Raw genomic sequence first — 25,558 nt, 5'->3', positions numbered from 1 at the left:
GTGATCACTGTAGTTATTATCAATATGATTATTTGCTGTAAGAGGAACCCAGGCATCTGCAGGGCATGGGAAACCCTGAGCTGGGTCTCTCCTCTTGGGTGTTGTGTCCCCATCATACCCTTAGGACAACCCAGGTTAGGTCAGGGGGGTGTGCCCTCCTCTTCCAGCCACAGGCTGATCTGAGCCCCCAGGGTCTTCAGTCCCTATGAGATATTCTCAGCAGGCCATGGGCTGACAGGCCTGGGGTTGGCTGTTTCCTCCAGGGAGAAGCAGAATTTGCCCGCATCATGAGCATTGTGGACCCCAACCGCCTGGGGGTAGTGACATTCCAGGCCTTCATTGACTTCATGTCCCGCGAGACAGCCGATACAGATACAGCAGACCAAGTCATGGCTTCCTTCAAGATCCTGGCTGGGGACAAGGTGGGTGTTCTATGGCATGGGCATTGTGCTGGGGTGGCAGGCACTGGCTGGACTGTGATCTAGAGGGGTGAGAGCTGGAACCGCCCCTTCTTCCAGGGTCCTTTGGCCGCTCCTTGTTTGCCACTTCTACCCATTTCTGTAATGCCTTGGGCTCAGCTAAGGTGTCAGGACACAGGATTAGTATAAGTGACCCTCCCAGGATCACTGCTTGCCAGTGAGGGACTCCATAGCTGGGATGAAATGACGGGTGGCAGAGGGGAGTAGAGTGGTGTGGATGTGTGACTGGACTCTTGGAGTCCATCTGACAACCCCTGGGACTTCACCCTTGGTATCATCCTGTGCATTGGCACGGACTATAGTGGGAGCAGGAAGAGGGACTGTGGGACACAAGAAGGAAGCACGTCTCTCGTGTTTTCTACCTTGAGCAGTGATCCACTCTGGGTTTCCCAGTCTCCCAAGTACCCTGCAACAGTCCACCTGGCAGTGGAGGGATGCAGGGGATTGTCTCCATGGATGCCAGAGGCTCAGTCCAAGTCTCCACTGTTCTGAGATGGTCATTGGTAGACCTGGATGTCACCCAGAACCACAGCCATCTCCAGCCCAGGGACCTGAGGGGATCTATAGAAGCCACAGATCCCTCAAATATTATAGAAAAGACTCACAGAGCAGCCAGAAGAAATGGTGGGGGTGGGATGTGGGCCTGGGGTCTGTGTTCTGTTCTGTAAAGTCACAGTAAATCCTTATGCCATCCTTCCTTCAAAACTGAAAAGATTCAGGCCAGGCATGATGGCTCATGCCTGTAATTCCAGCCCTTTGGGAGGCCGAGGTGGGTGGATCACCTGAGGTCAGGAGTTCAAGACCAGCCTGGCCAACATGGCAAAACCCCATCTCTACTAAAAATACAAAAAATTAGCCGAGTGTGGTGGCATGCACCTGTCATTCCAACTACTCGGGAGGCTGAGACCTGAGAATCGCTTGAACCTGGGAGGCGGAGGTTGCGGTGAGCTGAGATCGCACCACTGCACTCCAGTTTGGGTGACAGAGTGAGACTCCATCTTAAACGGAAAAGATTCAGTTACCAAAAGCAAAAGCCAGTAGGGAGGAGTATAATTTCTGAAATGTCTGTCTACAAGGGAATAAAGGCTGAACCTACAAAGAAGTCCCTAAAAGTCTGATTTAAGTACAAGAACAACCTTATTTGCATCATAGCACCTTGGAGCTGGAAGGATCCTCAAACCATTTAGTTTTAGTTGCTAATTTTGTAGAAGAGGAAAACTGGGGCCGAGATAGAGGCCTCATCTCCCAACTTTGGGATTGACAGTGGCAGCTCCACCCTCCCTCAAACTGGTTCCCAGGGCGCTCTGGCAGAGGTAGGGCATGGTGCAGGGGGACTACCTTGTGGGTCAGAGCCCCCAAATGAGCTCTCCTGGATCTTGAAGCTCCTAAAAGACACAGCTTTCAAATAGACCTAGCATGGGCAAAACCTGGGAGAAGGCAGATACCCAGGCTGGAGCTGCTTGGATGGGGCAAGGCCCACCTTTCTGCAAAGGAGCTTAAGATAGCCTGACCATATTTGGGAAGCAATGATGCCCAAACGTGGATGGTGTTCTTAATCTGCTGGAGGGCTCATTAAAATTAGACTCTCTGTCCAAAGCCTCCAGAGAGCTCAGCTGAGTGCGTGTGGGGTCCCCCCAGGAACCTATACGCTCCACCAGAGTATCTGCGGATACTGCTCCAGCACACAATTATTGCAGACTAGTGTGATTCAGAAGATGGTTATAGGTGTAATTGGCACATGGAATTAGATTGGAAAGTGGCTTAAAAAGTAGGTACTGAAGTGGAAAACCTGAGACAGTTTTAAAAATACATGTGTATGCGGTATGTACATGTGTGGATATTTATGTCCATACATCCTCTAGTTCCAGCAGGGAGGCATAATGCAAACGGCACGCGCTGCCTTCACGCAGCCGGGCTTTGCGGCTGTGTTGGGCCACCCCGCTTTACGGCTGCTGGACTTTGCGGCCGCCCTGACCACTCTCTCCCCGCAGAACTACATTACCGTGGACGAGCTGCGCCGCGAGCTGCCGCCTGACCAGGCCGAGTACTGCATCGCGCGGATGGCCCCCTACACCGGCCCCGACTCCGTGCCAGGTGCTCTGGACTACATGTCCTTCTCCACGGCACTGTACGGCGAGAGTGACCTCTAATCCACCCTGCCCGGCCGCCCTCGTCCCGTGCGCCGTGCCCTGCCTTGCACCTCCGCCGTCGCCCATCTCCTGCCTAGGTTCGGTTTCAGCTCCCAGCCTCCACCGGGGCGAGCTGGGGCCCACGTGGCATCGAGCCTCCCTGCCCGCGAAGTGACAGTTTACAAAATTATTTTCTGCAAAAAAGAAAAAAAAAAGTTACGTTAAAAACCAAAAAACTACATATTTTATTATAGAAAAAGTATTTTTTTCTCCACCAAATGGAAAAAAAGAGGAAAGATTAACTATTTGCACCGAAATGTCTTGTTTTGTTGTGACATAGGAAAATAACCAAGCACAAAGTTATCTTCCATCCTTTTTACTGATTTTTTTTTCTTCTATCTGTTCCATCTGCTGTATTCATTTCTCCAATCTCATGTCCACTTTGGTGTGGGAGTCGGGGTAGGGGGTACTCTTGTCAAAAGGCACATTGGTGCATGTGTGTTTGCTAGCTCACTTGTCCATGAAAATATTTTATGATATTAAAGAAAATCTTTTGAAATGGCTGTTTTTTAAGGAAGAGAATTTATGTGGCTTCTCATTTTTAAATCCCCAGAGGTGTGACTAGTCTCTTTATCAGCACACACTTAAAAAATTTTAATATTGTCTATAAAAAATAGGACAAACTTGGAGAATATGGACAACTTTGATATTGCTTGGCAAGAATGGTATTAAAACAACCACACTCCTATGACAGCTCTTTGCCTGCTCCTTGCTTGATGTTTTCTGGAAGTGTGTGTGGGGTCAAGGATGGCGTGGGGCACCTGTATCTACCCCTAATGTTTTTGACCCTGCTGTGTTCAATCGTCTTACACTTCAGTTTCTTCATTTTAAAAAGGAAAAGGTAATTTATCCAGTCTCCTATGAGTTGGACAGAAAGTCATGGATGCGTAAAGGACTTCTTGATGATAAGCCCCACCTTCATTTTTTCCACGGCATCAAACAGCTCTGTGACATCTGCATTCCCCCCACTCGTTTTATTTTTGCTGCAGGGAACAGCTTGAGTTGTCTCTTAAGAGTCATCTCATCCCTTACTATTCAAGATGACCCACAGATGGCAGCTGTTCGGCATCACCTGGGAGCTCATTGGAAATACAGAATCTCAGGCCCCATCCCTGAATGCCGAATACTGTGTGTACTGCTCTAGTTTCTCCAGAGTAAAAGACAGTCTTTATAGGACGCCGTCTGCTCTGGCACCAGGGCCCCTTAGCCCATGCCTTTTATCTGACCTTTGTTTTGCAACCCGTTACATCACTTGCCCCCGGGCATCCTTTGAATTTCATCCTTGGCCAATTCTCATTGTACCCTGTTCCAGCTTGCTTTAAATGATCAGGTGGATGAAATTCTCCCCATTGACAACTGACAGGTAGCAATTAATTGTTCATGCGTCAGTGGGATGAACTCATTACATCTCTTTCCTGCCTATGTGGATGTATAGCTCTTACATTTTTATCTACCTCTGACTTTTTTGTAGGGACTTTGTTGATAGCCTCATGAAGGCCCATCTCTCCTCTCTCTGGCCTGTCCATTCCTTAACAAAACCCTAATGACCATTCTGGTACCAAATCTGTGGCAGGAGTGTGTCCTAGCTTCTACCCACCTCTTCCATCACTGGACCAGCTCATAGTTTGTCCCTTGGACCTGGGGTTAGTGCCCAACAAGTGTAGTCATTTGGTGAAGTAAGTTACTAGAAGAGAGAACAGATTCAATTTCCTGATGTGGTGAGGAGAGGCTGAAGCCTCTTTCAGTTCCTTGGCCTATGCCAGGCTCTCTGGTACTTCTGCAGGTGGCATGAGCTGTGTGAAGCGCCTCTGAATTTAAGGCTCCAAAGTTCTCCGACAAAAACAAGACTTTAGACTAGGGTCTGCATTATGGGCGCCAAGGGAAGAAATACAACCTCAACATCAGTGCCTGTCAATGGAGGCAGATGTGAGCTCAAGTCTGCCTGCCACTGGCCAGTTGGATTACCTTAGGCAAGTGACCTCCTTAAATGGGGCCAATAATGTTGCTTTCCTTCTCTCTCTGGCACACAGTAGGCATGTAATAAGTGGCAATGGGTATTGTCCCTAGAGTTGTATAAAAAAACTGCTGTAGCAGGGCATGGTGGTGCATGTCCGTAGTACTAGCTACTTGGGAGGCTGAGGTGAGGATCGCTTGAGCCCAGGAGTTTTGAGTCCAGCCTGAACAACATAACAAGACCCTGTCTGTAAAAGGGGGGAAAAAAGTCAGCTGTGCTTTGTTATGCTGTTTAAAATATTCTTAAAGAAAAAGGCCTGATTACGGAAAAATACCATTAAGGGAAGCCGTCCTTCAGTCTCTGTGCTCTGTAGTAGGCTGAGTAATGATCCCCCAAGATGTCCATGTCCTAGTCCCTGGAACCCATGATTGTTAATTTATATGACAAATAAGACTTTGCAAATGTGATTAAGAATCTGGAGGTGGGGAGATTGTTCTGGATTATCTGGGTGGGTGCTCAGGGAGCAGGCGTGTCAGCATCAGAGGAAATGTGACAACAGAAGCAGGGGTTGGAGTGATGTGAGGCCACAAACCAATGAATGTGGAGAGCCTCTAGAAGCTAGAAAAGCCAGGGAAACAGATTCTCCCTGAGAGCCTCCAGATAGAATGCAGGTCTACAGACCCATTTTGGGTCTCTGTTCTCCAGAACTGTGAGATAATATGATTGTATTGTTTTAAGCCACTTCATTTGTGATAATTTGTTACAGCAACCATAGGAAGCTAGTATGTGCTCCACCGTTCATGCCTGGGGAGCTGGCTGCCTTCCTGATGTCAGTGACCCGTGGCATAGGCATGACCTGCTGGAGAAACTGCCCTAGGTTCAAAGGCCTGAGTGTGCAACACTGGCCCTTGGGAGACTGCCTTAGCTGCTGGACTTGACTTCCTGAGCCCTAAAAGTGCCATCCATGGAGAGGGCAGAAGGAAGCTTCCAAGCTTTGAGAGCCCCAAAAGGCCAGAATAGCTGGGCCCAGCAGGAGATGGGTGGGCTGCTTAGCTCAACTGGTTAGTGGCAAAGGGCTGAGGCTGACAGCTGTGGGCTTAATCCAAGAATGGGGCAAGTCACCTCACTTGGAGGTCTCTAAGGTCACAGGCTGCCCCTCCCTCAGTGCCCCCTACAGATGAGGCCAGGCTTAGGGGGACAGAACATAGGTAACTGGGCAGTAGCTGGACCTGAGCTTTACAGGACACTCAAACACTGCCTTATAGGATCCTCATCTAAGCAGTAGCTCTAGAAGTTGCTTTGTGAGTTGTTTTGTGATCATCATGGCTTTCACAGCCCCAAAAGGGGTGGAGAAGCTGCTATCTGAAATGCAGTTGAGACCTGAGCAAGCACAGCAAAGGTGGTGACATTTGTCAGCGACATGGGCCAACTAGCCAGCTTAAAGACACAGGGTAAATTATTGTAAGGCTTCCTGTTGTCTCAGATGCAGGAGCCAGAGGGCAGTCCAGCTCCAGGTAGGCACCAGCCACAGAACTGGAAAGCCCTTGGGAGGCTGAGGTCCTGCCTTCTCTCTAGCTTTTCTTGGCCCCTCTGTGTGTCAGCCTCCCTCCTCTCCCTGCAGTCCAGCTTTGGGTGCACACCTCCCCATGGTGGCAGAGGCCAATTCCGCAGTGCCTAGTGTTGACATTTTCTTAACACAAGAGACTAGTTCCAATTCCAAATGTCCAGGACGCACTTGGCCCAGACTGACCTGGTCTGATAAAATGATGCCTGTCAGTGGCTGAAGCTGGGGCCATTGCTCATGGGCTAGATTGGGTATCACCTTTAGGATAACCCAAAAGGTAGTCTCATAAGAACTGTCTCAATTCATCAATTTTCACATTGTAGCATCTCTGATATTGAGATACAGCATACAATCGATCTCACTTTAGGATTAATGGTGTCTTACAATTGCTGTTGGCCAGACAGCAGTCATGACTTAGTGTCATTGCCTGCCTATTTGAGACAGGAATGTGAGTCCTGTCTGTTGTCTCAAAAACTTCCATTAATCTTATCTCCCGGTAAGATCAAGCTCCAGTATCAACACTTGCATAGTGGGTCCCCAGAAAGAAAATGCTGGTGATCATGGTGTAGTACTGGCTTAAGAAATGCTAGCCAGGGTGCAATGGCTTACACCTATAATCCCAGCACTTTGGCAGGCTGAGGTGGGCAGATGTTTCAAGCCCAGAAGCTCAAGACCAGCCTGGGCAACATGGTGAAACCCCATCTCTACTAAAAATACAAAATTACCTGGGTGTGGTGGTGCGTGCCTGTAATCCCAGCTACTTGGGTGGCTGAGGCAGGAGAATCACTTGAACCTGGGAGATGGAGGTTGCAGTGAGCCGAGATCATCCTGAAGGAAGGAAGGGAGGAAGGGAAGGAGGGAGGGGAGAGAGAAAAAGAAAAAGAAATGCTGCATTTTCAGTTCTATTGATGGCACAGCAGGCAATGGTGTGTGAAAAACAGGCACTTAAAGACTCTGAGCCGGGTGCAGTGGCTCACGCCTGTAATCTCAGCACTTTGGGAGGCTGAGGCAGGCGAATCATGAGGTCAGGAGTTTGAGACCAGCCTGACCACATAGTGAAACCCTGTTTTTTTGTATTTGTAAAAATACAAAAAATTAGCTGGGTGTGTTGGCGGGTGCCTATAATCCCAGCTACTTGGGAGGCTGAGGCAGGAGAATCACTTGAACCCAGGAGGCAGAGATTGCAGTGAGCCGAGATCGCGCCACTATACTCCAGCCTGGGCGATAGAGTGAGACTTCATCTTAAAAAAAAACAAAAAAAAAACACTGACAAGGGATTCAGAAGAGAGTTTTAGCAAATTTGCTTTCCTCATATTGTACATGATACATGTCTAAAAAAGTCTGAGCTCTTTCAATAAGTATATAATAATGTATACATATATGAGTACGTAAAGAACATAATAAAATTCTAAAGAAAGCATTGTGTTAATGGTTTAATTGGTTACATTTTATAGCTCATAAAATAATGGAGCATCTATAAATCTGATCATATCTTAGTTGAGTATCATATGGCCTATGGGCCCTATTGCCTGTCAAATCCCCCAAATCTGGATTCTATTTTTGATGGAAGAGGAAAAGAAAGATCCATCCTAAACTTAATCCAAAGGCAATGGAAGGGATGTCTGGAGGGCCTGGGTGGGTCGGCTTCGGAATGGAAGAGGACTGTGAGAAGTTAACCTGGCGATACCGATTCAAAGAGCCTGCCGAGTGAAGCCCCCTGAAATGGGGAGAATAAGAATCTTAGAGGTTGTTCAGTAGAAGTCTTGGAGTGCATTTTCAGTAGTTAAGGGGAAAAAAAAAATGACTACTCTTAAAAGTTTAAAAACCAAAGTCACCCTTACTTCATCCCCAAACTGAGGAGCAGGAGATGGAATGGACACTGAGGAGCCTAAATCTGTTGAAGTTCCCTCTGGGGTCCAATCCAGAAGGCATCATAGCCTTTGGGGTCCATGGAAGAAAGCAGTTCCATCACAGAGAGCCCACGAGTTCAGCCAGGGAAAATGCTCACTGAAAAGCAGTAGAAGTGGAAGCTGTAAGAATATTAGGTCCCGCCGGGTGGGGTGGCTCACACCTGCAATCCCAGCACTTTGGTGAGGCCGAGGCGGGCGGATCACCTGAGGTTGGGAGTTTGAGACCAGCCTGACCAACATGGAGAAACCCAGTCTCTACTAAAAAGACAAAATTAGCTGGGCGTGGTGGTGGGCACCTGTAATCCCAGCTACTTGGGAGGTTGAGGCAGGGGAATTGCTTGAACCTGGGAGGCAGCGGTTGCAGATATCCGAGATCATGCCACTGCACTCTAGCCTGGGCAACAAGAGCGAAACTCTGTCTCAAAAAAAAAAAAAAAAAAAGAATATTAGGTCGCAAAGTTGCTATAACTCATGATAGCTCCAACAAAAATACAATAACTCATGATAGCTCCAACAAAATTATGATGTCTCTGGGATATCATAAAGGAGAATTCCTTGGTCAGTCAGAGAGTTATAGAACCTAATAAGGAACTCTCAGAGTAAAGAATGTATTAATTAGAGACTGGGCATGGTGGCTCACGCCTGTAACCCCAGCACTTTGGGAGGCCAAGGTGGGCGGATCACAAGGTCAGGAGTTCGAGACCAGCCTGGCCAACATGGTGAAACTCCGTCTCTACTAAAATACAAAAAATAGCTGGGCATGGTGGTATGCGCCTGTAGTCCCAGCTAATGGGGAGGCTGAGGCAGAAGAATCGCTTGAACCCAGGAGGCGGAGGTTGCAGTGAGTCGAGATCATGCCATTACACTCCAGCGTAGGCAACAGAGCGAGACTCCATCAAAAAAAAAAAAAAAGAAAAGAAAAGCTCAAGAATTATGAAAGAAGGTTACTACAGGACAAAGAAGGTCTTTGAAACCAGCTCCGTATACAGACGGAGGTAAGTCATGAGCTTAAAAAGTTGCTGGTGGCTTCTGTTGTGGATGATCTTCAGTATCACTTTGAATGTCTAGCCTGTGAGAAAAAATCAGCTTATTTTAGAAAATGAAGCCCTAGGTTGAAACACAGCTCAACTTTCCAAACAGTTAGAATGTATGTTGTTAATACAGTGTGATGTATGGCGAAGTAAATTCCTTGCAAGCAGAGTAATGGCAGATGAGTTAACCAACTCAAGAGCATCAAGAGCAGTTTTGTTTTTCTGTTTTTTTAGATGGAGTCTTGCTTTGTTGCCCAGGCTGGAGTGCAGTGTGCAATCTCGGCTCACTGCAACCTCTGCCTCCCGGGTTCAAGTGATTCTTGTGCCTCAGCCTCCCAAGTAGCTGGGATTACAGGCACCCATCACCACGCCTGGCTAATTTTTGTATTTTTAGTAGAATTGGGGTTTTGCCATGTTGGCCAGGCTGGTCCTGAACTCCTGGCCTCAAGTGATCCTCCTGCTTCAGCCTCCCAAAGTACTGGGATGACAGGAACCACCATGCCCCGCCTCAAAAGCAATTTCACAGCGTCAAAAACGTGATGCACGTGGTTCCATACAGGATCTCCTAAATGAACAGCAACAGTTTCATCAGGAAATGATAGCTGCCCAGAAATTACTGGAGGAGCTCTTAATCTCTTTGCAGTAGGGAAGAGGGCAACCTTACTCTCCTAGCATACAACCCCACAGCACAGCAGAGCTGGCATTAACAAATCACAAGTTGGCAAAAGCAGTAAATTCTCATCTTCTGGGAAATGTTGGCATTAACAATCAAAAAAAGATTCCATCGGCAGTTGAATTCTGCAGCACCCCAGTGGAGAAAATGACTGAAATGGTTCTACAAATTTTAGCTCCAACTACCTAAGCAGAGAGCTTGCCTGATAATCCATGTTTTGAGTTTTCACTGACCACCTTACTTGCTACAAAGAAAAATTTTGGATGATTTCATCCCTATGCTAGATATGAAAATACAGCTTTCAATTGTTGTGATCACCGCCAGGGAGAACTTTCTGCCCTTTAACAGTCAATATATTGGAGGCATGCTACAGGTATTTGCTTATCATCCAAGAGTCATTATTATTTGGGAGCTGGGGTTCTTACAATGCTAGAAGTAATATCACTTCCTATTTACAAAATGTATATACCCAAAGATGTTTTATGTACTAGACTCCAGATTACTCCTTCTTAATTAATATCTCAGCATAATAAAAGAATGAAACTGTATTTAAAATTTAAATGCAGTTGCATTTTTCTCTTTGAGCTTATACAATGTTTTAGAAACAGTCTACTTTTTATAAATATCAAGTTGGATATTCTTGTGTGTTAAACTGTATTTAATATTTAAAATAGAGAATACTTTCCAAGCAATACATGATGCTTTTCCTAAAGGACTCTAAAAGACAAAGGTTCTATAACTTTCTTTTAAACACTAAATTATTATTTATCTTACTGGATAGTTTATATGAACAGTGTTAATGTAGGTACACTAAAGCCAGGGTAGGCAAACTACAACCATGAGTCAAATATGGCCATACCCATTCATTCACTATTGTCTAGGTTGTTTTTGCACTGTAGCTGCAGAGTTGAGTAGATGCAGCAGGGCATGTATGGCTTGCAAAGCCTACGGTATTTACTGTTTGATCCATTACAGAAAAAGTTTTCTGACCCCCACTCTAAAGTAATTGTAGTAGAGGACCAGAGGATCTTTATGGTAATTTTTTGAGCTACAAAAGAGCCTTGGAGAAATGGATGAAGGGATTAATCTTTTTAAAATAAATGCTATAAATTAGAAAAAGAATAAATATTTTAGAGCCAAATTAACAAGTATGTCAGCAAAACGTGTTAGTTTTATGCAGGGGATTGTGTATTCTGAATGGACACAATCTGACATGTATAAAAGAAACAGATTCTTAACTATTGACTCTTTTTAGCAAATGCAACACAGAAGAATATCCAACTTGATGTTTATAAAAAGTAGACTGTTTCTAAAACATTGTGTAAGCTCAAAGAAAAAAAATGCAACCCATCAATTAACATATATTATGTAATATATACTATTGTGTATTTATTATGAGCCATCATAAATGCCCATTGATTGGCCTTTAGGAATAATTACAAAATATTTATATCAAGTTATGCAAATTTGTTGCAGAAGTGCCTATCAGTAGAGAAGTCTTCAAAGGACAAATCTCATCAAATAATAATATATTTTAATGTCAACTTAAAAACAAAGGCAATATAAAACATCCCCTCTTATCACAGATTACCTTAAGATATACTTTTTAATTGCACTCTTTAGCATCTTCCATTTCTAATCATGCTTTCTTGTCTAGAAATCTCCTTAAGTCCTACTTTTCCAACCAACAATGCAAGAGAAATTTTACAAACTCCAATACCTGGGGAAGCTGGCTTTTGGAAACAAGCTATTTAAAAGATGGCTTGTGAACACTTGTAAAAGGATACGGGGGGCTGGGCACAGTGGCTCACGCCTGTAATCCCAGCGCTTTGGGAGGCTGAGGCAGGTGGATCACAAGGTCAGGAGTTCAAGACCAGCCTAGCCAACATGGTGAAATCCCATCTCTACTAAAAATACAAAAAATTAGCCGGGCGTGGTGGCAGATACCTGTAATCCTAGCTGTAATCCTAGCTACTTGGGAGGTTAAGGCAGGAGAATCGCTTGAACCCAGGAGGCAGAGGTTGCAGTGAGCCAAGACCGTGCCACTGCACTCCAGCCTGGGCAACAGAGTGAGATTCTGTCCCCTACCAAAAAAAAAAAAAAAGATACAGGGATCCCTGGGCCCAGCCTAGTTCCAGGTAGAAGAGGCTCTGCTTGATCAGCTCTTCTTTTGGGGCTGGATACTGGGCTTTACAGAAGAGCAATATAAAGATGTCTCTGTCCTTGCTGAAATTCAGACAAGCAGCATCTCCTCTAATCCTGGTGGGAATGATGGGGAAAGGGGAGTGGATGGAGAGTCCCACTAGAGGACTAAGTGGCTGTGGAAACGAACATGCCAGAATGTGCTGGCTTATGCATCTGACAACTTGCAGGGACATTTCTGCATGCTGTGAGGACCAGTGATTATTCCCAGTCAGTCATTTTTCTTAATGACTTGGACTCATCAAACCCATGGGATTGGGTTTTATGGGATTGGCCATTATGAAGCCAATAAGGTAAATGGGAGATTTGGGGTTCAAAAAGACCTTAATAGGCAGTCATGATGTAATCTTACAAGGCTACATTTCATAGTAATAAACATAAAACCCTGAAATTGGGTCTAAAACACCAAAACCTGTCTCCAAGGTGGGAAGATATGGTGGGATCACATGGAAAAGAGGCCAAGAAGACTCGAAATGTGAGTCAACAGCGTGGTGAAGCAGCTGAAAAGAGTTACTTCAATCTTGGGCTGGACAGATAACTTGGGAGCTCAGAAGCTGGTGGTGCCTACGTTTTCTGCCAATGTAGCTGTGAAGCACAGAAAGCTGGTCTCTGATGAGAGAAGAATGAAACAATGCTCCACAGTGGAGAAGAGACCCTGCCACGTGTCAGCCCGAGCCCATGGGTGAGTGACATGAATTGTATCCTGGTCCCTCATGACACATTTTCCTTTTCTTTCTTTCTTTTTTTAAGCAAGACTTAATTTTTTCTTTTTTTTTTTTTTTAAGAGATGGGATCTCACTCTGTCACCCAGGCTGAAGTGCAGTGGTGCAATCATAGCTCACTGCATCCTTGACCTCCTGGGCTCAAGCGATCTTCCTGGCTCAGCCTCCTGAATAGCTGGAATTACAGGTGCATTTATTTCCCTTCTCTAATTTGAGTTAGTGCAGGTGGATTTGGGATTGGATTTGTAACCCAAGTCCTACTCAAAGCAAATGTTATAAGGACTGTGAGAGATGGGCAGGACACGACTGCTAACACTGAGTGGTTTGGTAAGATCAAGTGGTTGAGGCTCATTTGGGACTTCAAGGATCAGAATGAATGGAGATCTCTGCTTACTCTTCCAGCATCTTCTGGTGGTGAGGGAGAGAGGAGGCTTCCTGGGCTGTACTCACTGCAGAAGTCTTTTTAGTTCCAAATTTGCACTCCATGGTGAAAGCAGCATTTAAAAAAGAAAGAGAGAAACCCATTTTTATTATATAGGTAATGGAAGTGGGGAATGCAGAAGGAATGGGTTAGAGATTTCCAAAGGAACTTCTGTGGTCCTCAGTGACTGGCTAAATGCAGTTGAAGAAGGAGAAGAATGTCCATAGAATGTTAGTGTTGGAAACACCTTTGATGTCATGGAGTCCAACCTTCCCATTTATTGTAGGAGAAAACCAAGGCCTGGGAGCATGGGTTGCCTTGCCATAAGTCACACGCGCTGAGGCAGAGCTAAGGTGAGAACCCAGGTCTCCTGACTCGTATCCCAGTGCTCTGTACAGGACAGCAAAGTTTGGGGCCATGATGGTCAGGAGGAGAGAGAGAGATGGAGGTGGGAATAATTTGGTTTTATGTACAATCAGCATGAGATAATAAATGTAGTAAGTCATCAATGTACCCAACCCAGTGTCATTTGTGGGTGACAGTAACCATTAGATTGTATAGTGGTTAGGACCCTTCTGGGTGCAGGAAACATAAAACTCAATCTAAGCTGGTAAAGACAGAAGGATAAGCCGGGTGTGATGGCTCATGCCTGTAATCCCAGCACTTTGGGAAGCCAAGGTGGGTGAATTGCCTGAGCTCACGAGTTTGAGACCAGCCTGCGCAATATGGCGAAACCCCATCTCTACTAAAATACAAAAAATTAGCTGGGCATGTTGGCACATGCCTGTAGTCCCAGCTACTCGGGGAGGCTGAGGCACAAGAATTGATTGAGCCCAGGAGGTGGAGGTTGCAGTGAGCTGAGATCCCACCACTGCACTCCAGCCTGGGCAACAGCAGAGTAAGACTCTGTCTTGGAAAAAAAAAAGGATAAGTTACTGGCTCAAATAACCAAAATGTCCAGAGGTAATGCTGACTTTCCAGGTGGCTGAGGCAGAGACTGAAATGCCAGCAGGGCCTGGATTCTCTGGCTGGACCCTATTCTCAAAAGCGTCTCTCTCTGAGGTGGCAAAATGACTTCCAGCAGCTCCAGTTTTCCCACCTTGTGATTGCAAGTCTGGCAGAGAGACACTCTTGAAAAAGGAGCAGCCCCAGCTGGAGGCAGGCAACTTGGTGGCCCCAGCCAGGACACTAGGTTTTGCTTATTGTTATATGTAAAATGTTTATTCAGAAATAGAATGCTTGTTCCTCAGCACCACAAGGAAAAATTAGCATTCAGACAAAAAGTTTTCTCAGCAAGGCAATTTTACTTTCTGCAGAAAGGGTGCTCCTTGAAGATGGAACAATGGTGAAAACACACCTGAACAAAGGAGGGAAACAATTTTTATCCTTTACATAGCTTGTCCCTGCTACTGTGCCCTGTCTCCATTGGCTGGAGCCAGACCTCACAATCTAAACTAAAACCTGACTGGCTAATAATTTAAAACTTTTCTAAACAGGTGAAGGCAAGGGAGAACAAAGGAAAAGAGGAAGTTGCTTATGCCTAATAGGGAAGGTACATAGGCTGCAAGCTGGGGCATGCCTGTGAGCACGTCCAGCACAATTATCTTGGTTAAAGTACAAGAACATAGAATGTACTACGTGTTTGTGAGCATGTCTAGCACAAGTATTTTCGTTAAAGTGTAAGGACATAGAATGTACTTATTCCTATGTATCTAACAGCTACATAGGATAGGGCTTAGTAAAGAGTTAATAGCACAAAGCAAGGAGGCTTGAAGGAAGTTAGTCTTTAAAAGAAACTATTATTTCTAACACTTACAACTTATTCTTTAACAAGAAGGGAAGCTTTGAAGAGGAAAATTTTATCAGGGGAACCCACCCCCGATAGTCAACATGGGTTCTTTTCTATTTCCCTAAGCATCGGCTGGTCTGAGAAATAAAGGGAAAGAGTACAAAAGAGGAAAATTTTAAAGCTGGGTGTCCAAGGGAGACATCACATGTCGGCAGGTTCCATGATGCCCCCTGAGCCGTAAAACCAGCAAGTTTTTATTAGCGATTTTCAAAAGGGGAGGGAGTGCACAAATAGGGTTTGGGTCACAGAGATCACATGTTTCACAAGGTAATAAAATATTACAAAGCAAATGGAGGCAGGGCGAGATCACAGGACCACAGGACGGGGTGAAATTAAAATTGCTAATGAAGTTTCGGGCACGCATTGTCATTGATAACATCTTATCAGGAGACAGGGCTTGAGAGCAGACAACTGGTCTGACCAAAATTTATTAGGTGGGAATTTCCTCGTCCTAATAAGCCTGGGAGCGCTACAGGAGACTGGGACTTATTTCATTCCTTTGTCTTCGACCGTAAAAGACAGCCATCCCTAAAGTGGCCACTTTAGAGGCCTACCCTCAGGGGCACATTCTCTTTCTCAGGATGTTCCTTGCTGAGAAAAATAATTCAGCGATATTTCTCCTATTTGCTTTTGAAAGAGGAGAAATATGGCTCTGTTCCATCCAGCTCACTGGCAGTCAGAGTTTAAGGTTATCTCGCTTGTTATCCCTTGAACATTGCTGTTATCCTGTTCTTTTTTTTCAAGGTGCCCAGATTTCATATTGTTCAAGCACACATGCTCTACAAACAATTTCTGCAGTTAAAACGCAATCATCACAGGGTCCTGAGGCGACATACATCCTTCTCAGTTTACAAAGATGATGGGATTAAGAGATTAAAGTAAAGACAGGCATAGGAAATCACAAGGGTATTGATTGAGAAAGTGATAAGTGTCCATGAAATCTTCACAATTTTTATTCAGAGATTGCAGTAAAGACAGACATAAGAAATTATGAAAGTATTAATTTGGGGAACTAATAAATGTCCATGAAATCTTCACTATTTATATTCTTCTGCCATGGCTTCAGCTGGTCCCTCCGTTCGGGGTCCCTGACTTCCTGCAACAAACTTTTTACTTTCTACACTTACTGTTTGAGGCCTAACTTGGGTCGTGCTTACCCTAGGGTGGACAGTGCAGCCCCACGCAGGCCACCTGAATTCAGAATGCGTGTCAGGGATCCTTATCACAAGCAACAGAAACCCATTCTGCCTGCCCCCAAAACTCATATAGGGCATGGGCTTCTCCAGAGGCAGATGCTGGTCAATAGGCAGCACAGACATCCATGAGCATGGGGAGGAGTGGGCTCCCAGCCCAGATCCAGGAGAAGCGCTGTTGGGACAGTGGGCAGCCGGCACCTGAGTCAGAGGTGAAGGCAGCCTCTAGCGGCAGCTGTCACCACTCTGCCCGTGCCCATCCCACCCTTCAGTTTGCTCCAGCAAACTTCTATCTCTGTGTACCTGCATCTGTGTGCCTGGGGCTTTCCTCCCAGAACTGCAGAAGACCGCTCTGTGGATGGAGCAGGTTACTGAGGAAGCAGCCACCAAGAGCAGCCCTCAGCCCTCAGAGTGGGTGTCTGAGGCCCTCAGCTCCCTCACCACTTGGATGGGATGATTCTGAGGCACGCGTTTTAGGCTGTTTCTCGGCGCTTCTTTCTCCCACGATTCAGTGCAGATGACCATGCGGTGCTGAGCTCATAGCACAGCCTCACTGGCAGCCCCTCTTCCCTGAGCCTCTTCCTCATTTCCATCCCCTCCACCTCCCACGTAAACCACTGGTGCTAGAACCCTCATCTAGTGAATGCTTTGGGGTGTCCCAAACTAGGACCCAGCCCACTCTCTGGGACCTACTTGGGGACAGCGACTTCACCTGGAAGTCTCGCTCTAGACCCTTGAGATGGGCTGGGAAGGAGCCCCACACCAGGTCCTCAGACAGCACTGGAACACTTAGACCCACAGGTGGAGAAACCATTCCTGCTGCTGTAAGGAGGCGGCACCAAGGGCTTGGGAAGGGCTTGCCACCTCTCCTTCAGCTGCCCCCCTGTTCTTCATGGGCAGCCCCCACAACCGGGCAGGAGAATAGGAAGCTCCTGTATGCCTGCAGGAGTGGGGGTCCAGGCATGCAGGCACGTGGCACAGCAGGGGTCACCTGTGGAGACCTCGGTGCCTGTAGGAGACCCCAGGTTTAGAAACAAAATTCTCATTTTATGATTCAAGACAATGAGAAAACAGTTCTTTAAGGAAAGCATCTCTCTATAGGTTATATAGGTTATATTTTATAGGTTGTACTAATATTTTGTAGAACTTAGGCTGGGTGCAGTGGCTCATGCCTGTAATATCAGCACTTCGGGAGACTGAAGCAGGTCGGTTGCCTGAGGTCAGGAGTTCGAGACCAGGCTGACCAGTATGGTGAAACCCCACCTCTACTAAAAATTAGCTGGGCGTGGTTGCATGCGCCTGTAGTCCCAGCTACTCAGGAGGCTGAGGCAGGAGAACTGCTTGAAGCCAGGAGGCAGAGGGTGTAGTGAGCCGAGATTGCACCATTGAACTCCAGCCTGGGCAACAGAGCAGCACTCTGTCTCAAAAAAAAAAAAAAAAAGAAAAGAAAAGAAAAAATTATAGAACCTATTTTGTATATTCTGTGATAGGCTATATCTGTTTACTAAGGGCTGCCTGGAATAGGATGCATAAAATGAACCACTAGGATAAGACAACTAACCCAGTGTCCAGTAAGCCCCCATGAAGGCTTCCTTCCATTTCTGCACCTCTGCAGCTGGAAAATCCTTTTTTAGAACGTCCTTCCTAAAAACGAGCGAGTGGATGCTGCCCTCCAGTGGCCAAGTGTGCCCTTAAAGCATGTCAGAAGCAAAATCAAACCCTTCCCGCTGCTTCCTCCTAGGGCTCCACAGACTGCTCCTAGTGGGAATACCGCTGGGGTATTCCTGGAGTGCTGACGGGGCTTGGATCTGTGCCACAAAGGGACAGCAGAAGCAACAGGGTGCATTTAGCAGGAGAAAAACAATACCTAACATTTGCTGAGCACTTACTTTGCATTGGCCTAAATCTGAAATGATTGACATGCCTTTAGTCATCACACATACCATTATTATCTCAACTGAAAAAAACAAGGCCAAGCTATGTGGCTAATGCCTGTAATCCTAGCACTTTGGGAGGCTGAGGTGGGCAGACTGCTTGAGGCTGGGAGTTCAAGACCAGCCTGGGCAACATAGTGAGACCCTGTCTCCACAAAAAAAACACAAAAAGTGGCCAGGCATGGTGGCACGTGTCTGTAGTCCCAGCTGCTACTTGGAAGGCTGGAAGGGGAGATCCCTTGAGCCCAGGAGGTCGAGGCTGCAGTGAGCTATGATCACACCACTGTACTCCTGCCTGGGTCACAGAGAGAGACCCTGTCTGGTTTTGTTTTTTTTTTTTCAGGATTTGGTATGTTTTATTTGAGCGAATTTTTAACAAAAGGTGGCTTTTATTTACAGAATTTAAAGTATGTGGGAACTGTCCAACCCACATAGACTGAAGTAAGGATAACCATTAAGCCTGCTAATGTATTTTCTTATTTTCAGTTTACATACAATTTTTTTGTTTGCTTTACATTTATTAAAAAACCAATATTATAAATGACAAATAACCCCTCCCATCCCTTAATTAAATATACAAACAGCTTGAAAAACGTACAATTTAAATTGGTTTAATCTTGAAGTGTAATCCAGTGAGACTGAAAACTAAACATTTCAAGTCTTGTACCAAATGGTAAAATACTCGAAGGCCTTCAGGATCCTTTGACTGATTTATGTCAATAAGAGAACCTATTTTTGATGTGGCAAAAGATATGTGGACCAGGCATGGTGGCTCACGCCTGTAATCCCAGCACTTTGGGAGGCCGAGGCGGGTGGATCATGAGGTCAGGAGTTTGAGACCAGCCTGGCCAACATGGAGAAACCCCATCTCTACTAAAAATACAAAATTAGTCGGGTGCTGTGGTGTGTGCCTGTAATCCCAGCTACTCGGGCGGCTGAGGCAGGAGAATCACTTGAACCCAGGAGGCTGAGGATGCAGTGTGCCATTGCGCTTCAGCCAGGGCAAGACTCTGTCTCAAAAAAAAAAAAAAAAAAAAAAAGATATGCGCTTATCTCCAAGCTCATGTTGGCCAGCCCTGTCAGGGGGAGGCCACAAAGCATCGTCTTCTTTTGTGATTTCACTGTCATCAATAATTCTCTTCAGTTCTTCCATTAAACTCTTGTGCATATAAACCTCTTTTCTGATCATGACATCATTTTTGTAGTTGTTGTTGGCATATCTAAGCTTTCCATCTGGCTGAAATTCAGACTCCAGAAGCTCGTGCCCAAACTTGCCCTTGTGTTCTACGTAGTAGCGCAGGTATAAATCACTAGCCATAGCCATTTTTGTCCCCGGGAAGCCCGCTGAAAACCCAGACAACCAAGAGACCCTGTCTTAAAAAACAAACAAAACCAGGAGGCCACGGCCTGAAATCTCCAGTGAGTGACAGAGCTGGGACTTGAAACTATGTTTCTCTCATCCCCAGAAGCAATGTTTTATCCACTTCACCAGTGGTTCTCCAAATTTGCTATGCCCAAGAATTGTTTAGGGAGATTGGTAAAGAGGCAGCATGTAGGACTCTGTCACTAGAGATTCTGATTATTTCTAAGAGGAGCAAAGACAACTGGGAATTTGTCCCTAGGACATTCTGGGTGGGGTCCAGTAACGGAAACAAGTTCATGGACCACCTTTGAGAAGTGCTAGATTAAAACGTCATCATTACCAAGAGGGAGATTTTGTATGGATAGAAGAGAGAACTTTCTAATAGTCATATCTATATTCTGATCCAACAAATGCTGCATGCCAGCATTGGGATCGTGCTTTCATATACACAATCTCATCTCCTCTTGGTGGCTCTTTGAGTAGGTGCCTGCAGTTTACAGATGAGGATACCAGGCTCTGATACCTTCAAGACAGAACTAATCTCTCCCTTCTTTCTTCTAATTTGGGACCCTGCACCTGCTTCATCTGGCATTCCATTATGTGCTTATGGTGGGTCTCCCTATGGAAATGGTGCACCTTGATGTTGTTGAGGGCCTTTGAATGTTGTCTGGCGAAAGTCACAGATCGTATCTGTTGAGCTGAAATGTCCCATCTGCTGTGAACAGCTTTGTGCGATGAGGAACTGGGGGACCTATGGAGCAACTGCCCCAGGTGTCACTAAAGTGACATCAATCTTGGTGTTTGGAGCCGCTAATCCCTGGGGGAAGGTCCTGTGGAAGAGAGACAGAGCTATAACTGGACATTTGGGAGCCAAGTCCTGGGGCTGCTTCTCAGGGGAACCCACCAAGCGCTGTCAAATCAGAACACGTCCTCCGCAAGGAAAAGATCCCATGAAGGCAAGCCCAGGGTTGTGATAGGGTCCCAGGAACCAGGGCAGTATGAAAGCTCTGAGGAAGGCTGGGAGCATGGTGAGGCCAGCTGTTTCACAGTCTGGTCCCTGTCACGCCCAGCTCCTCCCCAGGATTGGTAGGACGCCCCTCACTTCCACCCATGAAGGTACTCCTCTCCTTACATTCTGCTCCTCACACTTCCCTCTTTTTTTTTTTTTTGAGACAGAGTCTTGTTCTGTTACCCAGGCTGGAGTGGAGTGGTGTGATCTTGGCTCACTGCAACCTCTGCCTCCTGGGTTCAAGCAATTCTCCTGCCTCAGCCTCCTGAGTAGCTGGGATTACAGGCATGTGACACCATGCCCGGCTAATTGTGTTTTGTATTTTTAGTAGAGACGGGATTTCACCATATTGGCCAGGCCAGTCTTGAACTCTTGACCTCGTGACCCACCTCTGCTTCAGCCTCCCAAAGTGCTGGGATTACAGGCGCACACCACCATGCCTGGCTAATTTTTTTGTATTTTTAGTAGAGATGGGGGTTTCTCCATGTTGGCCAGGCTGGTCTTGAACTCCCAACCTCAGGTGATCCTCCTGCCTTGGCCTCCCAAAGTGCTGGGATAACACGCGTGAACCACAGCACCCAGCCAAAACTGTCCATCCTTCATCAAACCTAAGCATAAAAATACTGTTTTCCCTGGGTCTTTGGGTCTTTATTTCTGAAGCCTCCCATGTGACATAAAACTTTGGTTAAACAAATGTGTTAAGCTTTCCTCTTGTTAATCTGTCTTTTGTTACAGGGGTGTCAACCATGAACCTCTCCGTGGGTGAAGGAAAGATCTTAGTTTTTCTCCCCTACACCCTGCTTTCCTGGAGATCATTCCATTTGTAGTTTTCTCCAAATGATTATAAAAGTGACACTTGATTCATGCAAAAAAGAAAAAATCAGCGAATACAACATGGTATAAAGAGGAAAGTGTGGCCAGGCCTCCAGGTATGGGACAGGACACCTGTGGCAGAAAGGTCTTCAGGGGAAGAGGGAGGAGGTCAAAGAGTGACCTTGTTAAGGTCACTTAACCTAAGTTTTATGGCTTCCTAAGTTTTATGGCTTGCTTTGGGGGAGAGGAATTCTAGTTTCCATGATCTGCTTTGGAGGAGAACAGGTCACAGAGACCTTTCTGCGTCTGTGGCCCTCCCAATCCCCTGCAGCTCAAAATCTTCAGCTGGTGGGGAGTGGTGGCTCATGCCTGTAATCCCAGCAACTCAGTAGGCTGAGGTGGGAGGATCGCTTGAGCCCAGGAGTTAGAGGCTGCAGTGAGCTAGGATCGCACCACTGCACCCCAGACTGAGCAACAGAGTGAGACCCCGTCTCAAAAAAAAAAAAAAAAAAAAATCCTCAGATGTCAAGGCGCTCTTTTGGAGTATCGCAGGGGAAAAATAATAGCTCCCATGGGTTTGTAGTTAGAAAAGCGCCCCTGTTATGAAAGACACATGAACAAGAGAAAAACAAACAGAAGTTTATTAACATGTATATTTTATGTGTACATGGGAGACACTCAGAGAATGAATAGTTCTCAAAGAGGTAGCTTTGAATTCTAGCTTACATAGCATCTTCAACAAAGAACAAAGAACAGTCCATTTTTAGAGCAGTGACAAGACAAAGGAAAAGGACTTTGAGTCTCTAGGGGCAGCAGCTTGTGGGGAAGGCAAATAAATGGCAGACAAAGGCTAGTTAGTAAAGCTTATTAATGTGGATTCCTCTGGTACCATCTCCAGGCTGATAGGGTCTAAGTCGGTCTTCAGTAGTTAACCTTTGTTCTCCCTGGTTAGAAAGAGGGTTGGGGCTGGGTAAAGTGGCTCACGCCTGTAATCCCAGCACTTTGGGAGGCCAAGGCAGGCAGATCACCTGAGGTCAGGAGTTCAAGACCAGCCTGACCAACATGGTGAAACTCTATCTCTACTAAAAATACAAAAATTAGCTGGGCGTGGTGGCAGAGGCATGTAATCCTAGCTACTCGGGGCACTGAGGCAGGAGAATCGCTTGAACCCGGGAGGCCGAGGTTGCAGTGAGCTGAGATTGCACCACTGCACTCCAGCCTGGGCGACAAAAGCAAAACTCCACCTCAAAAAAAAGAAGCGGGGAGTTGGGACATCTTTTGTTGTTGCAAGTCTATGTCCTACATTTAGGCAAATAGAGGGAGAGCAGGGAACTTTCCTGCATCTGCTCAAGGATCCTTCATATTTTGGGGCGGCACATTCTGGACTCCTGCAGTATTGTGTTCTTAACCCCGGCAAGGCTAAGAGGGATCATTTTATTTCAAAGAAAACGTCTCAGGACCCAGTCTGGAAAATTCTTACTTGGAAATTTCAGGTCTTATTCTATTAAAATGTCTTTCAGTTGTGAAATATTAATATAAAAACGTCATCCTTAAAAACTTGCCAAAAAACCCCTTAAGATTATTTATTAAACACAATACTTAAAAATTCTCATAGAATTTTAGTTCCTGAACATGGGTAGGTCTAAGTGCTCCAATTTGAGATACACTTACATATGATACATACGGATGTCAAGTTGATGCTAAGAAGCCCCCATGCCCCCAGGTATGACCATGCAGGTGCAGATGAAGACTGTATGATGGTGTGGAGGAATGCTTCGAACTGAAGTAGTAGGAGATAAAGGAAATTGTAGGCTTGAAGGTTCCGGCCCCAGGGTCCGATTGCTCGTGCTCAAATCCTAGCTCTGTCCCTTGCCAACTTTGTGTCCTTAAGCAGCTTGAATTCTCTAAACCTTGATTTCCTCATGGAATTAAAAATGACTTCTGTTTTAAGTCTCTTTGGAGGGCTGAATGAGGGGGGAAGAAAAGGCAAAGCATTTTTCTAGAATACTGGCACCTGGCACCTGTAGCAAGCCTTCTGTATGAGGAAAAGGTGTTGCAAGGCCCACCCCATACCCTTATTACAAAAGACAGATTAACCAGAGAGAGACATAACAAAGGTATTCAGTGTAAGTTTTACATGATGAAGATACAAAGACCCGGGGGTATGACCCAATGGTAATGAACTGGGGGGATCTTGGCAAAGCCTGTTTGTTCAGATTCTTTCTGGCCTCTCTATGAGGCATGTCCTTGCCCCAGGTATGGGGTGGGACCCTTTTGCAATGAGGGTCCTGTGGCCACCTGGAGGGTAAGGTGGGTCAGAAGTCTCTAGGTTTTATGGCTTGTTTTGGGGGAGAGGAGTTCTAGTTTTTATGACACGCCTTGGGGAAGAGAAATTCTAGTTTCTATGACCTGCTTCGGGGAGAAATGGGGAAAGGAGAAAGAGGGCAGGAGAAGGTCAGAGAGAAACTTGGCTTCTGAGCCTTCTATCTCCTTTAGTTCAAAGTACTCAGCCTGCCCAAGCTCCAGACTTCAGGACATCGTTTTCTGAGCCCCAACACCATCACTGTTTACCATGTGAGAAATGAAAATTGCCGGGTGCGGTGGCTCAAGCCTGTAATCCCAGCACTTTGGGAGGCCAAGACGGGCGAATCACAAGGTCAGGAGATTGAGACCATCCTGGCTAACCCGGTGAAACCCCGTCTCTACTAAAAAATACAAAAAACTAGCCGGGCGAGGTGGCGGGCGCCTGTAGTCCCAGCTACTTGGGAGGCTGAGGCAGGAGAATGGCGTAAACCCGGGAGGCGGAGCTTGCAGTGAGCTGAGATCCGGCCACTGCACTCCAGCCTGGGCGACAGAGCGAGACTCCCTCTCAAAAAAACAATAAAATAAAATAAAATAATAATAATAATAATAATGATGATGAATGTAAATATTGTTATATTTATAATAAAATGTTTTTAAAAAATTTTATCTTCCAAAACAAAAAAGTGAGAAAATCAGTATGATTTTAGAAATGCTGTTTAAGTTTTGTGGGTACACAGTTGGTGTATGTATTTATGGGGAACATGGGATGTTTTGGTAAGACATGCGATGCATAATAATCATATCATATAGAACGCGGCATCCATCCCCTCAAGCATTTATCCTTTGTCTTACGAAGAATCTAATTCTACTCTTTTAATTACTTTAAAATGTACAATTAAGTTATTATTGACTATAGTCACCCTGTGGTGCTATCAGATACTAGGTCTTATCCATTCTTTCTATTTTTTTTTGTACCCATTGACTGTCCCCACCTCCTCCCCACCCTCTTACTACCCTTCCCATTCTCTGGGAACCATCCCAGATTTTTGGGGTTTTTTTTTGGTGCCACCACACCTGGCTAATTTTTGTATTTTTAGTAGAGACGGGATTTTACCATGTTGGCCAAGCTAATCTCCAACTCCTGACCTCAGGTGATCCATCCGCCTCAGCTTCCCAAAGTGCTGGGATTACAGACATGAGCCACCATGCCTGGCCCCAAATCAGTCTTTTTTAATACATTTTTTTCAAATCTTTTTAATGTCTGGCTTAATAGAAACCAGCTGGACACTCATATTTGCTTCTGCATTCAATCTACTGCAATATCACATACCATGCAGCCTCTGGAAAATTCTGTACACACAAGAGAATGAGAGGGCACAAGAGAATGAGAGGGCAAAATACTAATGTCTTAGTGTTGTTATAAAAATAGTTTTGATCTTGTGGGGGAGAAAAAGTAATATCTTTTCCTCACCCGTCACAATAATAGTGACTGAAATCCCTATAACAAAAGACAGATTAATAAGAGGAAAGCATAACAAATGTATTCAATATCAGTTTTACATGACTTGGGAACCTTCAGAAAATGAAGACTCACAGCCCTCGGGTAACCTGTGTTTTTATGGACAGTGGTGCAGAAGTAGGCTCGGAGCACAGGGAGGGAGGATCTAAAATTTAAAAACCAGGGGAAGTCAGCAAGTCCTGTTTGCTCAGATTCTTAATGGCATTCCCGTGTGACATTTCTTTTCTCTGTATGGTGCAGGACACCTCTCACATGAGGGTCTTCAGGGAGAAGGGAGGGAGAAGGTCAGAGAATGACCTTTCTAGGTTTTGCTGTTTTCTCAAATGTCTGAGTGCCATATTTTGGGGTAGGATTTCTCTCTTTCTTTCCTTCCTTCCTCCTTCCCTCCCTCCCTCCCTCCCTCCTCTTTCTTTCTTTCTCTTTCTTTCT

At 45.7% G+C, this 25,558-nt stretch overlaps 2 protein-coding genes and 1 pseudogene across 6 annotated transcripts in view; 2 read left to right on the top strand and 1 right to left on the bottom strand.

Moving 5' to 3' along the window:
• Positions 1-3,356, top strand: part of ACTN1 (actinin, alpha 1) — a 114,954-nt gene extending 111,598 nt beyond the window's left edge. For 4 of the 5 annotated variants that reach the window (XM_012000879.1, XM_012000878.1, XM_012000877.1 and 1 more), the window contains 2 exons: positions 264-422; positions 2,471-3,356. In XM_012000879.1, the coding sequence (XP_011856269.1) occupies positions 264-422; positions 2,471-2,629 (318 nt within the window). In that variant the 3' untranslated portion in view covers positions 2,630-3,356. Of the gene's footprint in view, positions 1-263; positions 423-2,341 lie in introns of all 5 variants that reach the window. The other variant, XM_012000876.1, reaches the window with a different exon arrangement.
• A 4,630-nt stretch (positions 3,357-7,986) lies between these two features.
• On the top strand, positions 7,987-10,145 carry LOC105554416 (annotated as a pseudogene).
• Positions 10,146-18,722: 8,577 nt separating this feature from the next.
• On the bottom strand, positions 18,723-19,445 carry LOC105554415 (protein mago nashi homolog 2-like). Its single transcript, XM_012000874.1, has 2 exons — positions 19,167-19,445; positions 18,723-18,875 (listed from the first exon to the last, which is right to left on the bottom strand). The coding sequence occupies exons 1-2, from the start codon at positions 19,443-19,445 to the stop codon at positions 18,723-18,725; spliced, it is 432 nt and encodes a 143-aa protein (XP_011856264.1).
• Positions 19,446-25,558: the final 6,113 nt, after the last annotated feature.

Source organism: Mandrillus leucophaeus, unplaced genomic scaffold, assembly GCF_000951045.1.
Source record: "Mandrillus leucophaeus isolate KB7577 unplaced genomic scaffold, Mleu.le_1.0 Scaffold641, whole genome shotgun sequence".
NCBI classification, from domain to species: domain Eukaryota; kingdom Metazoa; phylum Chordata; class Mammalia; order Primates; family Cercopithecidae; genus Mandrillus; species Mandrillus leucophaeus.
Note: the sequence above shows the minus strand (reverse complement) of the source record. Positions and strands in the feature narration are given on the sequence as shown.

Bases quoted from the DNA above. Each gene is read 5' to 3' on its own strand.
- LOC105554415 (XM_012000874.1), bottom strand. From the start codon at position 19,445: ATGGCTATGGCTAGTGATTTATACCTGCGCTACTACGTAGAACACAAG. The intron at 18,876-19,166 runs ATATCTTTTTTT...TGCCTGGTCCAC, and splicing joins ATGAGCTTGGAGATAAGCGC to ATATCTTTTGCCACATCAAA.